The sequence below is a fragment of the Impatiens glandulifera genome, chromosome 5 (assembly GCF_907164915.1).
Source record: "Impatiens glandulifera chromosome 5, dImpGla2.1, whole genome shotgun sequence".
Classification (NCBI taxonomy): domain Eukaryota; kingdom Viridiplantae; phylum Streptophyta; class Magnoliopsida; order Ericales; family Balsaminaceae; genus Impatiens; species Impatiens glandulifera.
Window position 1 is genome coordinate 37,446,955 of NC_061866.1, and position 15,985 is coordinate 37,462,939.

At 32.5% G+C, this 15,985-nt stretch overlaps 3 protein-coding genes across 3 annotated transcripts; 2 read left to right on the forward strand and 1 right to left on the reverse strand.

Annotated features, from left to right (window-relative positions):
* The first annotated feature begins 352 nt into the window (after nt 1–352).
* Nucleotides 353–3,843, forward strand: LOC124938214 (L-ascorbate oxidase homolog). Its single transcript, XM_047478614.1, has 9 exons — nt 353–481; nt 674–860; nt 954–1,063; nt 1,139–1,409; nt 1,482–1,578; nt 1,657–2,002; nt 2,086–2,451; nt 2,525–2,603; nt 3,420–3,843. Exons 2-9 carry the CDS (start codon nt 696–698, stop codon nt 3,621–3,623), a joined length of 1,638 nt encoding a protein of 545 aa, XP_047334570.1. The 5' UTR covers nt 353–481; nt 674–695; the 3' UTR covers nt 3,624–3,843.
* A 3,427-nt stretch (nt 3,844–7,270) lies between these two features.
* LOC124939289 (crossover junction endonuclease EME1B-like) lies at nt 7,271–12,856 on the forward strand. Its single transcript, XM_047479776.1, has 12 exons — nt 7,271–7,720; nt 8,331–8,491; nt 8,541–8,678; nt 8,825–9,007; nt 9,081–9,234; nt 9,346–9,455; nt 9,985–10,160; nt 10,574–10,631; nt 10,712–10,830; nt 11,516–11,605; nt 12,308–12,422; nt 12,572–12,856. The coding sequence occupies exons 1-12, from the start codon at nt 7,417–7,419 to the stop codon at nt 12,740–12,742; spliced, it is 1,779 nt and encodes a 592-aa protein (XP_047335732.1). The 5' UTR covers nt 7,271–7,416; the 3' UTR covers nt 12,743–12,856.
* On the reverse strand, nt 12,791–15,389 carry LOC124937825 (G-type lectin S-receptor-like serine/threonine-protein kinase LECRK1). Its single transcript, XM_047478155.1, has one exon. The coding sequence runs from the start codon at nt 15,253–15,255 to the stop codon at nt 12,910–12,912; it is 2,346 nt and encodes a 781-aa protein (XP_047334111.1). The 5' UTR covers nt 15,256–15,389; the 3' UTR covers nt 12,791–12,909.
* Between the last annotated feature and the right edge of the window lie 596 nt (nt 15,390–15,985).

Below are 15,985 nucleotides of genomic sequence, written 5' to 3' on the forward strand. Positions count from 1 at the left end.
ATTTTCTTATATATATATATATATAATATACTTAATTAATTTTTTCATTTTTTAATTAAATACAAATATAATAAATTAATTAATTATAAAAAAAATTATTGAATAATTTCAAATTTATATTTTACAATAATTTATATTTTCTAAATCATCTAACATCTAATCTAAATTAATCCGTATTAATTAATAAAATAATTTGAATTATGGAAATTAGATAAATTAGGATGAGACCAAATGAATCCTCACTCCTACTTAAAAAGGAAAAGAAAATGAGAGGACAACAACTTGCTTGGACAACCAATTTACATTAAATTCAAAAAGAAAAGGAGAAAAAAATGTCAATTTAGCAGAAACCGCGTCAAATGCCAGCCTGCTCTCACTTTTACTCTGTTTTCAATCTTTTAAATAAACACCACCGACTCTCTGCAAGTGATAGCTAGAAGAGAGAAGGAGGATCTTTCATCACCATTGTCGTCTAGTTAAGGTGGGTAATGTTCTTTTTCCTTCAACCTCTCCCTCTTCCTATCCCCATTCGCCTTTATTCCAGATCTGCTTCCTGTTTTGAAACAAAACAATCTTGGTAGACCCATTTCAACATGATTCATGTTTTCAATAATGGGTAATCATAATAATAGCATTTCAATATAATGGAGGCTTAATATTGCTTCATTTGCAGTTTTGATCCTTCTTCTTCACCAATGGTGAGTGCAGTTTCAGTTTCAGTTTCAGTCCAGCTGATTTGCATTGGGTTGGTTTTATTTTGTTCTTCTTCTTCTTGTCTTGTGAGAGCTGAGGATGCTTACAGATACTTCACATGGACTGTCACATATGGTACTGCAGCACCACTTGGTGTCTCTCAAGAGGTTAATTGGTCTTTTCTCTAATTCTTTCATACTAAAGTTTACAGTTTTGTTATTTTGTTTTTTGAGGCTTTTTTTTGTGTTATTATTTTGAAGGTAATTCTTATCAATGGTCAGTTTCCTGGTCCTAGACTTGATACAATCACAAATGAGAACATAATCATCAATGTCATTAACAAACTGGATCAGCCTTTTCTCTTGACATGGTTGGTATCTTTTTGCTCTCATCTCATTTGCATATTCCATTCTTGTTCTGAAATAATCAATGAACTGATTTGTAGGAATGGAATTAAGCAAAGAAAGAACTCATGGCAAGATGGAGTTTTGGGTACTAATTGTCCAATACCTCCAAATGGGAATTTCACATACAAATTCCAACCAAAAGATCAGATCGGAACTTATACTTATTTCCCTTCTACTGGATTGCACAAAGCTTCTGGCGGGTTTGGAGGGTTAAATGTCTTTGCAAGATCGGTCATTCCTGTTCCATATCCTACACCAGCTGCAGTTTATACTCTACTTGTTGGTGATTGGTACAAGGCTGGTCATAAGGTGAGCTCCAAATAAAAGATACCCAATTGGAAAAGTTACTTAATTTTACTAAATTCTCTCATTTTTTTGCAGGCATTACAGCAAATTCTTGATTCAGGGAGACCACTTCCCCCTCCTGATGGTGTTCTTTTAAACGGGCAATCTGGGTTAACCTTCAATGGTGATCCAGGTAGGTGATTTCTTACTTCAATGGTGATTGTCTTTTTCTTGGGGACCCTTTTCCTGAAATAATTGTTTGTTTTTTCAGGCAAGACCTACATGTTTAGAGTTTCAAACGTGGGCATATCAACCTCATTGAACCTGAGGATTCAGAATCATTTGATGAAGCTGGTTGAGGTTGAAGGATCCAATGTTATGCAGAATACATATGATTCCCTTGACTTGCATCCGGGCCAATCTTTCTCGATCCTGGTTAATTTGAATCAGACCGCTAAAGATTACTACATAGTTGTTTCTACTCGTTTTACTAGTGCCGATTTTACAGCAAAGGCGGTTTTGCACTACTCCAACTCTCAATCTTCTGTCTCAGGACCACTTCCATTGCCACCATCTTATGGACTAGATGGATCAATGAACCAAGCCAAAACATTCAGGTACTTCATTTCCCCTTCCTAACTTTAAAAATTGCTCAAATTATTTACTAATAATGTCAATCTTTTTATTTGGGGTGTTAAAGGTGGAATTTGACATCGAATGCAGCCAGGCCAAACCCGCAAGGATCCTTCCATTATGGAACGATACCAATAACAAAGACTTATGTGTTGGCTAATTCTGCACCTACAATCAATGGGAAACAAAGATATGCAGTTAACCGTGTTTCCTACATCAATGCCGATACTCCTTTGAAGCTTGCTGATTACTTTAAAATCACGGGAGTGTTTGATTTGAAATCGATCCAAAGCAGTCCTTCTGAAGGCCCGGCAAGCCTAGCCACAGCTGTAATGCCAGCTTCTTTACACGATTTCATTGAGATTGTTTTTCAGAACAATGAAAATGCTATGCAATCTTGGCATCTTGATGGCTATGATTTCTGGGTGGTTGGGTAAGTTTCCTTAATGCTGTTTTAGCTTGTAATGTTTCATTAATTTGATATTTAGTTTTATTCTCAATTGCAGCTATGGTTCTGGACAGTGGACACAAGCCAGTAAAAATAGCTATAATCTAGTTGATGCTCTCACCAGGCATACTGCACAGGTATTCAGACACCCATTTTATAGGAATATTACGTTTTTATTTTATCCGACCAATAAACTGAAACCGACGGTTTATGATTTTCTAAAATTGATGCAACAGTTTTGTAAATTTTGGTGTACAAATAGATCTAACTAAAACAATTACAACATTAATAAAAAATACAAGCAAGTTGAAACATTATTTTTTATTTGAATCTTGATGATTTTCCAATGGGGCTTTACTTTTTCTTTACCTTTATAGACCAGGTGATATGATCCTTATAATCATTGGAAACATAATCCAAATTAGGATATCCTTAATAATCTAACTTTTTCTTTTGTTAAGAATTAATAATGTAATTAGCATGCATGCACGATTAAACTATGCAAAATTTCCACTAAAGTTTTACCTACCTTCTTTAATAACTTTAAGTTCATGTGATTCTCTGTTGATGTGAGCAACATCCTCTTTTCGATTTAAATCTTTAGCAAAATTAATTAAAAATCACTTGTTCTCTTCTCTGAAATTTCGGGTTTTTTTATTTAACATGTTATATTGAAAACATATAACAGCTTTGTATTATTATTAACAAAAAATATTATAATCTAGTTGGTTAAATGTTACGTTAATATACTGAATATGTCTGGTTCTCATTTTCAAAAGTAAAGAATACACGCCATAAATGTAATAAGTTGAATACAAAAGTATTGAATCTAGTCTAATTGACATGTGGCTTGCGGCTAACATCCGATCGAGATTCAATCCTTATTCTTTGCATAATGTCTTGATTCAATCCTTATGTATAATTTTAACATACAAGTCTCTATTTGGTTGTAGGTGTTTCCTAATTCTTGGACAGCTATATTGGTTTCCTTGGATAACCAAGGAATGTGGAACTTGAGATCTGCAATATGGGACAGACAATATCTTGGCCAGCAATTCTACCTTAGAGTTTACAACCCAATTCAAAACCTAGCCAACGAGTACGATATTCCCACCAATATGCTTCTTTGTGGAAAAGCCCTCGGGCGTCGGTTGTGAGATATATAAGTTTGTTAGTTCGAAGTTATCATGCCTGTCATATGAGTTTGACTGCGTTTTTGTTTTTATATCTATATCTTATAATTTCTTTTGGGCATTTGTTATAATAGTCATTTAGTCTTTTTATTATAGATGTTAAATTTTGTATTAATAGAGATGTTGTGACATGTTTGCTGAGATTAAATTGAAGAAAATAAAGCATTTACTAAGCTTGAAGTGATATGAATGCTAAAAGTAATGATCACTTGAATGCCATATTTGAGAATTGGTGTTTTTTTATTGGTTTTTAAAGTTTAATTATGTGTACGATTACTCTTAACTTTATATTGATGTTTATAAGAATTTTGATATTAACTTTGAGAAATGGATTCAAAATTGAGTATCAATGAAACCAAAGAATTGAAAAGAATACTAGGGAAAAAAATCTTCACGATTTGAAGAAATGTAAAGGGAAATAATAATTTTTGTAAGGTTATGTTTGGGAAATTGGAAATGGGTCAAAATTCCATGGTTTGTTTGACAGATAAAAACTAAGAATTCAGACCAACTTACTTCATCGAATTCAATTAATTCAATCAATTCAATTATATTATTCTTAATCCAACTATCATAGCAAAAATAATAATATAAAAAATCGTGAAAAAAAATATTACGGAAAAAATATATATAGCATTTTTAATTTTATTTTTAACCGTTTAAAATTTATGAGGAGGTCAACTCACAATCCGACCCAAATATCCATTTACTCTCACATATATATCCAAATTAATCACAGCTCTCGAACCGGCAATCCGGACACTTTAAAAATTAAGCATCATTATATATATAGAGATTTAGTTAGTTAAAAAGTTAAACTTATATTGTTAAAATGTCCTGTATTCATCAAATTTGGTATTGAATTTATAATATAAAATATTATTAGCATAGTAGGTTAAAAGATTATTCTTGTTTTGTTAGGTTGTAAGTGCAAACCATACCTATAGCATTTTTAACCGTTTTAAGTTTATGGGCGGGTCAACCTACAATCCGACCCAAGTATCCATTTACTCTCACATATATATTCAAATTGTCCAAGTATCCATTTATTCATATATATATATATATATATATATATATATATATATATATTCAAATTGCACACAGCTCTCGAACCCCGAACACTTTAAAAATTAAGCATCATTATATATATATATATATATATATATGTATATTAGTTAGTTAAAAAGTTTAACTTATATTGTTAAAATGTCCCGCGTTCATCAAATTTGGTGTTAAATTTAATATATAATGTGTTATTAGCATAGTTAGTTAAAGAATTGTACTTTTTTTTTGTTAGGTTGTAAGCTCGAACTATACCTATAACATTTTTAATTTTATTTTTAACCGTTTTAAGTTTATGGACGGGTCAACCTACAATCCGACCCAAATATCCATTTACTCTCACATATATATTCAAATTGTCTAAGTATCCATTTATTCATATATATATATATATATATATATATATATATATATATATATATATTCAAATTGCACACAGCTCTCGAACCAGCAATCCGAACACTTTAAAAATTAAGCATCATTATATATATATATATATATATATATATATATTAGTTAGTTAAAAAGTTTAACTTATATTGTTAAAATGTCCCGCGTTCATCAAATTTGGTGTTAAATTTAATATATAATGTATTATTAGCATAGTTAGTTAAAGAATTGTACTTTTTTTTTGTTAGGTTGTAAGTTCGAACTATACCTATAACATTTTTAATTTTATTTTTAACCGTTTTAAGTTTATGGGCGGGTCAACCCTCAATCCGACCCAAATATCCATTTACTCTCACATATATATTCAAATTGTCTAAGTATCCATTTATTCATATATATATATATATTCAAATTGCACACAGCTCTCGAACCAGCAATCCGAACACTTTAAAAATTAAGCATCATTATATATATATATATATATTAGTTAGTTAAAAAGTTTAACTTATATTGTTAAAATGTCTCGCGTTCATCAAATTTGGTGTTAAATTTAATATATAATGTATTATTAGCATAGTTAGTTAAAGAATTGTACTTTTTTTTGTTAGGTTGTAAGTTCGAACTATACCTATAACATTTTTAATTTTATTTTTAACCGTTTTAAGTTTATGGGCGGGTCAACCCTCAATCCGACCCAAATATCAATTTACTCTCAAATATATATCCAAATTAACCACAGCCCTCGGCCGACAATCGAAGACTTTAAAAATTAAGTATTATATATATATATAGATTTTGTTTGTTTAACTTAATTTTGACATGTTAAAAATTAATTGAATTATTTAAACATAATTTTGAATTTTTTTTTTCTGTGGTAATTCGAGGTCACTAACATAACATAACTCCTACTTAAATAAGAGCATTCTCATCAAATCTTCACTTAAATATGAGCACTTTCCATTCGTTTAATATAATATTGCGTGTTTAATATATTTTTTATTCTAATTATATAATTTGTCCATTTAATATAAATTTGACCTATTTATGATGTGTTAAACTTAATTTTAACTTTTTAACACATTTTTTTATATATGTTTAGTCGTGTGAAATGTGTTATATTATAAAAGTAAGTTAAACAGTTAAAAACATTTATTTAATAAATAAAAAAATGTTGATATAATAAAAGGAAAAGAATATTTATAATTAAAATTCTTTAACTTTATTAAAGAACTATAATTTAATTTAATTTTTTTATTTGTAGAATTATTTGATTTCAATAATACAATAACCGATTTTATATTTTTATTTAGAAATATAGGCATTGTTCTTTTTGGGTTTTTAAAAAACACATCCAAAATCAATTTTCAATAATCACATCACTCATTTCATTAACCAAAATACTAAAATACCCTCTATTTTAAATTATTATTTTTTATTTTATTTATATATATATATATATATATATATATATATATATATATATATATATATATTAATACCTTTTAGGTCTTTTTACCAAAAATAATCATTACATTCTCAAAATTCATCACCAATTATTACATTTTTCCTCTTTAAGTTTTTTAAAACCTCAATCGAAGACTATAAATAATAAGTAAAACAAGACCTTATCAATTTTAAATTTTTTTTTTTTTTTTATGACCATCACCATTTTCTAGTCCCAAGAATGTTTTAGTGAATTTAAAAATATTATAAAATACATATATTTTATTAAACTAAAAAAAAAAACCATTGAATATCCTTACAATAAAGTGTACCACATTTTTTAAATAAATTCTCTTAAAATAAGAACTAAAACATTTCAATTGAAGTAAAAATTATAATTGATAAAAAAACAATGCCTTATTATTTGAATTATTTTACTTAATCATCATTTTACACTCTCTTTTAAATATTTATCATTCTATTTATGAATTAAAATATTAAAATACATTTTATTTTAAATTACTATTTTTTATTTTATATATATATATATATATATATTAATACATTTTAAATATTTTTTTAAAATTAAGTAAATTCAAATAATTCATATTCAAACCAATTCCAAATAAATAGAATGAATGTATATATTTTTTATTTAAATATAACAATTTTCTCATTTCCATGGCACAGGAAATAGGCCGAACAGGTGCTAAAATCTACCCCTAAACCGTTTAACAAACAACCCCAAATCGCAAGATACGGATTACGCCCAATCGCAATCTTCAAATCTTATTCTCCCCGCGTTTTGATGCGTTCATAATTCACACTCCTCCGCCTTCTCTCTTATCGCCGGCGTTAAATGTCAGAGCCTACTCCGGTCATCCTCTCCGACGACGATGAACCGCATAACGAGGACTCATTTGCATCTCCATGCCCCGCTTTCTGCAAAAGACTACGAACGGAGTCCTACAATCGCCGTACAGTTTTCGTGATTGATGATGATCCAACGCCTCAGAAGAAATCAGGGTCTGGGGCGACGCCTTTACTTGTTCCAGAAACTCCTTTATCTGAAATGATGCCTCCACAAGTAGGGATTTTCAGGTGCAATAAATTAGATAATCTCAAAACTAGGGTTCCATCAAAAACTGACCACAAAGATCGTGGTGAGTTTTCTGTACCTCGAGTTGATGACTATATCATTATTTATTCTCATTTGATCTTATATTTGTGTACTTCTGTTTTAGGGTATTGGTTTATTAGTGAAACACTTTTGATTAAATGCGTTTTCTTGGTATTCTGTGTTATGTTAGTGGGTTTTCCGTTCGGATTGATAACTAGATCAGAAGTAAAGCCTAAATGTATATGGAATATCATCAGAACTACAGTTGTAATAGTTGAACTATACTTTGATTCCCTACTACCCCATCCCTTGCTAATGTGTTTCAGATGCAATGAAGATAATGGACGTGAAGTTATTTTAACGCTTTGCAAACAAATATTAGTAAAATGGTGAAAATGGTTTGATGCATTAGCATTTTGGTACTGAAAAAGGTGTAGGTACCTTGATAGAATTCCCACTGCCTTTTGGGTCACATTTTCTGTTAATGGAAATGATCATTATAGTCTCAAGTGTAATTACTGAATAATTTTTAAAAAAAAGTTTACAATTCCAATTTGTTCATGTGTTAGTACAGAACAAATGAGGGTGTGTGCTTAATTTGTTCCAGTCATGGAAAATGTATAGTATTACACAACACACGTCTTCTTTCTCAGGAATTGACGATGCAATATGCCTCGAGTCTGATAGTGAATCTGAGCATAGCACTCTGAGAGTTAGCATGGAGCAGAATAAAACATCCTTTTCCTCTATTGAGGCAAACGATTCAGTTTCTGACCATGGATATATAGAATCTACATCTTTTCTTGGTAAGTTGGTTAACTGCATGATGTTATACACCGTACTGTAAGAAAAACATGTATGAGTCAAAAATATTTTCTGGACTGGCAATAATAAATGACAATATTTCTGATATATTTGCAGGAGTTGTGAAGGAGTCTATAGAAGGAGATGATGGTTTAGTGCACATGTATAGTGATAATGGTTTGAATGATGTTGTTCAGGTATTTCATCAGAGTAACTAGAGACAACTTAAAATTTTATTTTTCAAGAAACTCAAGTTTCAATGCAACTTTTAAGGAATGGATGCGGTTATTGCTGTTTGTATTGCTGCATTCATATCAACCCGTCTTGATTAGTACCTTTTCAGGAACTAGATTTTGGTGAAATATACGGTAAGGAGCAAGTAGATGATGTCTCAAAATGGGGGAATACATGCCAATCTACTGAAGAGAATGAAAAGACTGTGGATGTAGTGACTAAACCAAAAGGAAAGCGTATGACCATGGAGGAAAGAACACATCTGAAGGAAGAAAAGAGACGGAAAAAGGAAGTGAGTCATTTCAGTTAGCTAGTTTAAATACCATATATGTTATAAGTGTGGCTCATTGTACATATATTTTCAGGAAGAAAAGTTGCAAAAAGCAGCTCTGAAAGCTGAGGCTGCAGAGATGAAGAAATTAGACAAAGAAAAGCAAAAGTGGGAGAAGGGGAAGTTTGCTGTCCAATCTATTGTGGCTGAAATTGATACCGAGGTTGTTGAATTGGGATCAATAGGAGGTGTGGCCTTTTGAATAGTATTTTTCTCAACTGAACTGAATATGTTACTAGATGTTTTCTTATCATATTATCAGGTCATACATTAAGTAATTCTTTGGCTTCTTAGTTTAGGGCATCTACTTACAAGATTTGCAGAAAAGGGTGTTACATATCGAATAAAATCAAATCCAATAAAACGATCGATATTGTGGAGCATGACGGTTCCTGAACAACTTTCACAGGTAATTCTTGTTTATGTGCTTCCACCACTTCTCCTTATAATGATCAGTTCATAGCTAACTCATTTGTTTTAATTTCACTTTGTGCACAGAGTAGACATCACCACAACTTTCACAAATTAGAATTATGATTCATTGACTAGAGCATTAAAAAGTTGCAGAATGTTTGTTGGATTGGTTATGCAACGAGTCTTTTCCTTCTATCATTTCCAATTTATTTTTTTTATCAATAGTTCTTTAATCAACATTAATAAGCAACGCTAAAGAGATATTTTAGTCAAATTTAAACTTCCATTCAATAGTGCTCGAATAAATTGGGATGGAAGGAATAATAAAATCATATGCTTCTCTCTTTTATCTCAAGATTTTTTTGGGTGCGAATATCTCAATTTGTTTGACTTCTAAAGTTATTTGTGTTTTCTTAAAGTTTTCTTGGTGTTAATATTTCTGCACAAACATTTTAATGTTTTCTTGTATCTTAGACTCTTAGTTTATTCTTCAAGATGATACTAAGTTCACCAATGCATTTCAGGTTCCAACTGACCGAATTGAAATTCCTTATATTTTATTTGTATACGACGCTGATGACTTTTGCAAGTTTGTTTCAAATCAATCCCTGATGGATCATGCTTCCTTTGTCCGGAGTCGTTATTCTTCTCATACAGTTTGCTACGTCACAAATAGGTTGAGGACTTACATTAATAAAAGGTTAGTTGCAGCTTTTCATGTTAAGTTCACCATGGAATAATGCTAAATTGTGATTCATTTTAGAGTATCTTATGTTGCTTGTCATCAAGAGTTAGCTTTGGACAGCTCTGTAATATGTTGGTTACAGAAAATGAGTAGTATTCCTTTTTTTCATATATAAGATTAGAGATTTGATCTCCATTTACTCTGTAAGATTTTTTTAAAAGGTGAAACAAATTTTCAATAACCCATTTCTTTTGAGAAGATTGCAGAAAAGATTATGAAATACAACTCTTTGTAAGATTATTAACACAAAAAGTGAATGCGTACAAAGTATATAGGGAATTTATTATAAAAAAAATATTATTTTAATCGATTCTCTATAGCTATTCAACACATACAAAGATTTTAACTTCACATTATTTTTGTCACAGGGAACAGGCTCATTATAAGAATCCCATGGACAGTTGGAGACAACCACCTGTTGAAGAGGTTTAGCTTATTACATCAAACATTTTTATGACTGACCAAATAGCTTTTAGAAGAACTGACTGGTATTTGTTTTCTTGTAGGTGCTTTCAAATTTAACTACAAACTTTGCTAAGGTGCATTCAAGACATTGTATAGATGAGGCAGAGTTAGCTGAACATGTTGTCAGTTTAACCAGTAGCTTGGCCTCTTGCCAGTTCAGGTCAATATTATCTGTTTATTGTTGAGTCTGATTTGTCACACTGTCTTTAGGATCTTACTTCATGTGCATTTTTAAGTGTAATTATCCTTAACATGTTATGATAACGCTATTTCAAGAGTTGTGGTGATTGGTTATCCTGATCCAGTTTTAAAAGGGACATGCTGCACAACAAAGTGAATTATCTAGTTTCACACTTTCCATTAGGATATGTTTGCATGTGTATAATTGAAATGGAAATATAATTGAAATTCTGATTTTATAAGAATTAAAATTGAATTAGAGAAATCATATAATTGCAATCTCGACTGAAGTGGGAATGATGAAATTGGAATTAAAAAAATCATATACACTCTATTCCATTGGAATTATAGTTATATTTATAGTTAATAGTTATAATTACAATTTCAGTTCTCTATTTTAAGTCATCGAACAAACAAAGGATTTGGAATTAGACCCCCAATTCCAATTCCAATTCTAATTCTGCCTGAAACGAACATAACCTTATTTTGATTCGTTCTTAGTGGAATAACATGTAACTTATCAAATTATTGAGTCGAAGACCAGCATTACTTTGGTTAATATGTGTAACATTTCATGCACTTGAAGGAATATGTGCATATCTTGCAATTGTAGGATTTCTCCTTTTGTCTCTTCTTCAACTTTGTGTTTTGCATTTCATTTGTAGGACCAAGTTAACGCGTCTGTCTGTTAATGCTAATGGAAATGTGATCCCCAAAGATTGTGCTGACAAGACTTCGTTTAAAAAGAGTTTCTGGTAAGAGCATCGTTTGTGATATGCTGTATAAATCTAATGCTGTACAAATATCTGCAATTTCTATAGAGAAAAAAGTTTGTGATATGGTTTACAGAAAATGTATGGTTTATTCTATCTAATTAGATTAATGATATGCTTCAATTGAACACGAGAGCTGTCTAAATGGGTCATAATTCCCTTTCAGAAGGGAGTGGAGAAAAGGGATAAGTTTGGTTATTGAGTAAAGTTTATATATATCAGAAAGCTAGTGAAAATAATAGAAGTAGAATCTGATATAGTTGTAGTACCCAGTTTCGACATCTTTTGATCTTTAGACATTTCAAATAAACACTTAATGTTTCTGTTTCTGAATCCGTATATTGATAGAGAAACAAAATAAATTTCTGAATAACCTAAGCCAAGGTAATCCAGTTTCAACAACTATTACATTCATTACTCCAAATATTGTAGGTACTCTACTATTTATAAACTACTAACTAACCCAGTTCCTACTAACTTACTCTATTAATTACCATATAATCTCTAATCCCTATACTACTTCTAATTACCATACTACCCTTATAATATTACTAAAATATACTACTTCATTTACATTCTGGCTCTTATGGCATATATTTTATCCTTAAAAAGTGTCTATTGATGTATTATTTGGATTCTAATGCAGATCTAATTAACACTCCACCTGACTATTTATGTATCCAGGTTAAAAGCATTGGTGGCTATTCCGAAAGTGCAACCTCGTTTTGCCATAGCCATTTCTAAGAAATACCCCACAATGAGATCTCTGCTAGAGGTTTATATGGATCCTACTAAGTCAGTAAGTAACTAAGAACTCTGGCTGGTTATAAATTAGGATAAAACACTTATCTGCCCATGAACATGATTCGGTTGTTCATATTTGATAAATTTTCTTCTATTTCTGAGTATTTCTGCACTTTTGTTTTTTTGATTTTGTTTTAAAAAAAGGTGCATGAGAAAGAGTTTTTGCTAAAGGACTTGAATACGGAAGGGTTAACTGGGGAGGACAGGAGGTTGGGAGAAATATGTTCAAAGAGAGTTTACAGGGTTTTAATGGCTCAAAGTGGAAACATTACTACCGATGACATTGAAGATGGTGCCGATTTCTTTGTTTCATGATTCCAACATATTTGTTGCTTGTTGTTTTTTGAAACAATATGTTTTGGATGCTGAAATTGCACTCTTTATTTATTAGGGTTACATTTTAAAAGAAACTTTACAAGAAAGTTCTTGATTACAGGAATATTGCCAAAGAAGTAGCCACAAGCAAATATGATGCGAATGAATCAATTAGCTATGCTAAAGAAGGAAGTTGGGCTGGGAGGCACAGGAATATCCACTGTCCCTTCCAACATGAGTAAAACCTTCTTCATAGTAGGCCTAAGTGATGGATCCTCTTGTATACACCAAATTCCCACTTTCACCATCTTTTTCAGCATCTTCATGTCCACTTCCTCGTCTCCGACTAGCTTTTGCAAATCACCAGCCTCAAAGCACGAGTAGACCCATTCCTCTAGAACAGCTTCTTCTTCGGGTAGGCTCCAATTTAGACACCGACGACAAGTTATGATTTCCAAAAGAACTATCCCAAAGCTGTAGACATCTGCTTTTACAGTAACGGGCAAATTCTTGTGCCATTCTGGAGCGATGTATCCTTTTGTCCCCCTCACTGCAGTGTAGGTTCTCGTTTGATCATACTTAAGAAATTTCGCAAGTCCAAAATCAGATATTTTTATCGACCTGTACTCGTCCATCAATATATTCTGAGACTTTATATCGCAATGGATTATTTGTGTTTCACACTCTTCGTGCAAATAAAGGATTCCTTTTCCAACGTCGAGAACAATCCTCGTTCTTTCATCCCAACATGGTCTTTTCTCGGGGGTGAAGAGCACGTCGGCTAAAGACCCGTTGCTCATGAACTCTATTACCAAGAGTTTGTTTTCACTGTCGTGGCAATAACCTATTAAGCGTACGAGGTTTCGATGATGGGTTTGTCCAATTGCTTTTATTTCATTGAGGAATTCCCTATCTCCTTCTGTGGACATCTTCTCCAATTTCTTCACAGCTACTGATTTCTTGCTGTAGGGTATAATCCCCTTGTAGACTACTCCAGATGCGCCCTTTCCAACTTCTTCCTTAAACCCGTTTGTGATCTTCTCAAGATCTGCATATGAGAATGCTCGCGGGGAGACGTCGTCGCCTAATTCTACATTACCCATAGGCGGGAGCTTGCTGTAAAACCCCAACCGACTTCTATAGAATAGAAAACACGATGCAATCAAAAGAATGCAAGCTAGAGCAACAAGAGATGAACCGATGCTCAACACAACAACCCCAGAATAATGTCTCTTTTCTTGTTTGGCAGGAGGAACAATATCATTATTTTCATCACCGGTTCTGGTTTGAGTCTTGACTAAAGCCATGCTTGAATCTCCCATTTGCCTCCTTCCATAGCGCAAAGGAAGCTTTTGCTTCCTACAATCTCCTTCCTTGTATAGTGCCACTTGACAATTGCAATCATCTAAACAAGTTTGTTCGCATGCTTGTTGGGTTATTTGCGAGATAACCGAATACGAATTCTCTTCCCATGTGGTGCTTGGGACGCTAGTCATTTTAGATTGAACTTGACTATCATTACTTTTGCAGCTTTCGACGTTGAAATCCCTCTCGCAGCCGGAGCTCCAGTTTCCGGTGTTAACAAAATCAAACCCAGGTAGGCAAAGACAATCAACTTTATCATCGAGCAAAGTACAGAACCCGTTTAGGCCGCAACGCCCCTTTGGGGCACATGGATCCGTGGTTGATGACCAAACAACAGACCAAATGGAACCATGAGAATATACCCTAAAAATACCATCCGGGTCAATTCTCATCAAGTAAATTGTAGCATCATCATCATCATCTGCAAAGCCATCAGTGACATTGCTTATAATGGTGGTGGAATTGAACAAATAGAGGTAACCGTTCTTTTCAAAGTTGAGGGTCACGTTGGGTCCATATCCAAAAGTGGAAGTTGAATAGTAAGCGAATGCGGCGGTATCCGGCGTTTGGACTGGGTACTGAACAAGATTCCCATCTGCCTGCATCTTCAATCGAAAAATCCCACTGGCTGGATTTGTGGTTGACTCTGCTGAGACGATCTCTTTGTTCCTGGTAAGGCGTTGGGTTGGCAAAATGGTATCTGTTGGATTGTGAAAGCTCTGCCAGATGGGTTCTCCATTCGAATCGTAGAGAACAAAGTTGCCTGAATCGTGCATGGAGGCGTAGGCCGAAGAAGAAGTATCCATGAGTGAGGTATTTTGGTTGTCAGGTTGGTGTAATATCAGCCGTCCGTTGGTATCAAAGAGCAGAGTGACATTGCTGGATAAGGGAGGGTCGTCTCTATTTGCAATCCATACGACTGTTTTGTCGGGGATTCCGGCAAGGAATATTCCGACGTAGAAGCCGTTGCCTTGCTTGTAAAACCCAAATGCGTAGAGGCCTGAAGGGGATAGCCAAGTGGAGTTATGAGTGCTGGTGGGAGTGAGGAATGATCCCAACGTTATGTTTTGGGGATTCAGTTGAGCTGAAGTGAGACAAAAGGAAGAAAGGAGAATGATTATTATAATTAGAAAACCAGGAATGGCCATGGCTGCTATCTGGGGATCGAATTCAAGCTATAGCTATGTTCAGTTCCCTTCTTCTTCTTCTTCTTCATTGAACATCAACATTTATTTGCATTGGTAGAAGAAGTCGTTGTTTGCAGAGTCTTCGTTGGGAGAAGAAGACTTGGTGAAGTTTTTCACAATTCAGAATGTTGAATTGACGTGAGTTCCTTCCTAGCAATAAATTCAAAGAATTGACGTGACTGACTCATAAATTTTAGCATATATAACACGGTTTACTTAGACCATTATAAGTGATAGACACGGCACTTCTAATTCTTAGTTAAAAAATTTCATATTAGTATTATTATTAATTAAGTAAAAAAAAATATTTATCATGAATTCAAATGAGAAGTACTCTGTAATTATTTAAGATGATTTCAAATATTCCTAACAAAAGTCAGTATTGTAGAATTTTTATATTGAACATGTAACCGAGCCTTCAAATGGAAAGATCAGTATTGTTTTGTTGTTAAGAAAAGACAGGCGAGGACTCGAGAAATAATGAGTAGCAACTAATTTGTTAGGAAAAATCAATCCAGCTATACTCAAATTGCGAACAAAATATAATTGGTGAAAATAAACCCCTTCCAATATTAAATAAGTAATTTGAAGGCCGAATATTTTTTAAAAATTTGTCTTATAGTTTTTTTTATTTTATTTTATTTTATTTTTATTTACCAAGAGAGACTATTATTGTAATTAAAGTCTTCTT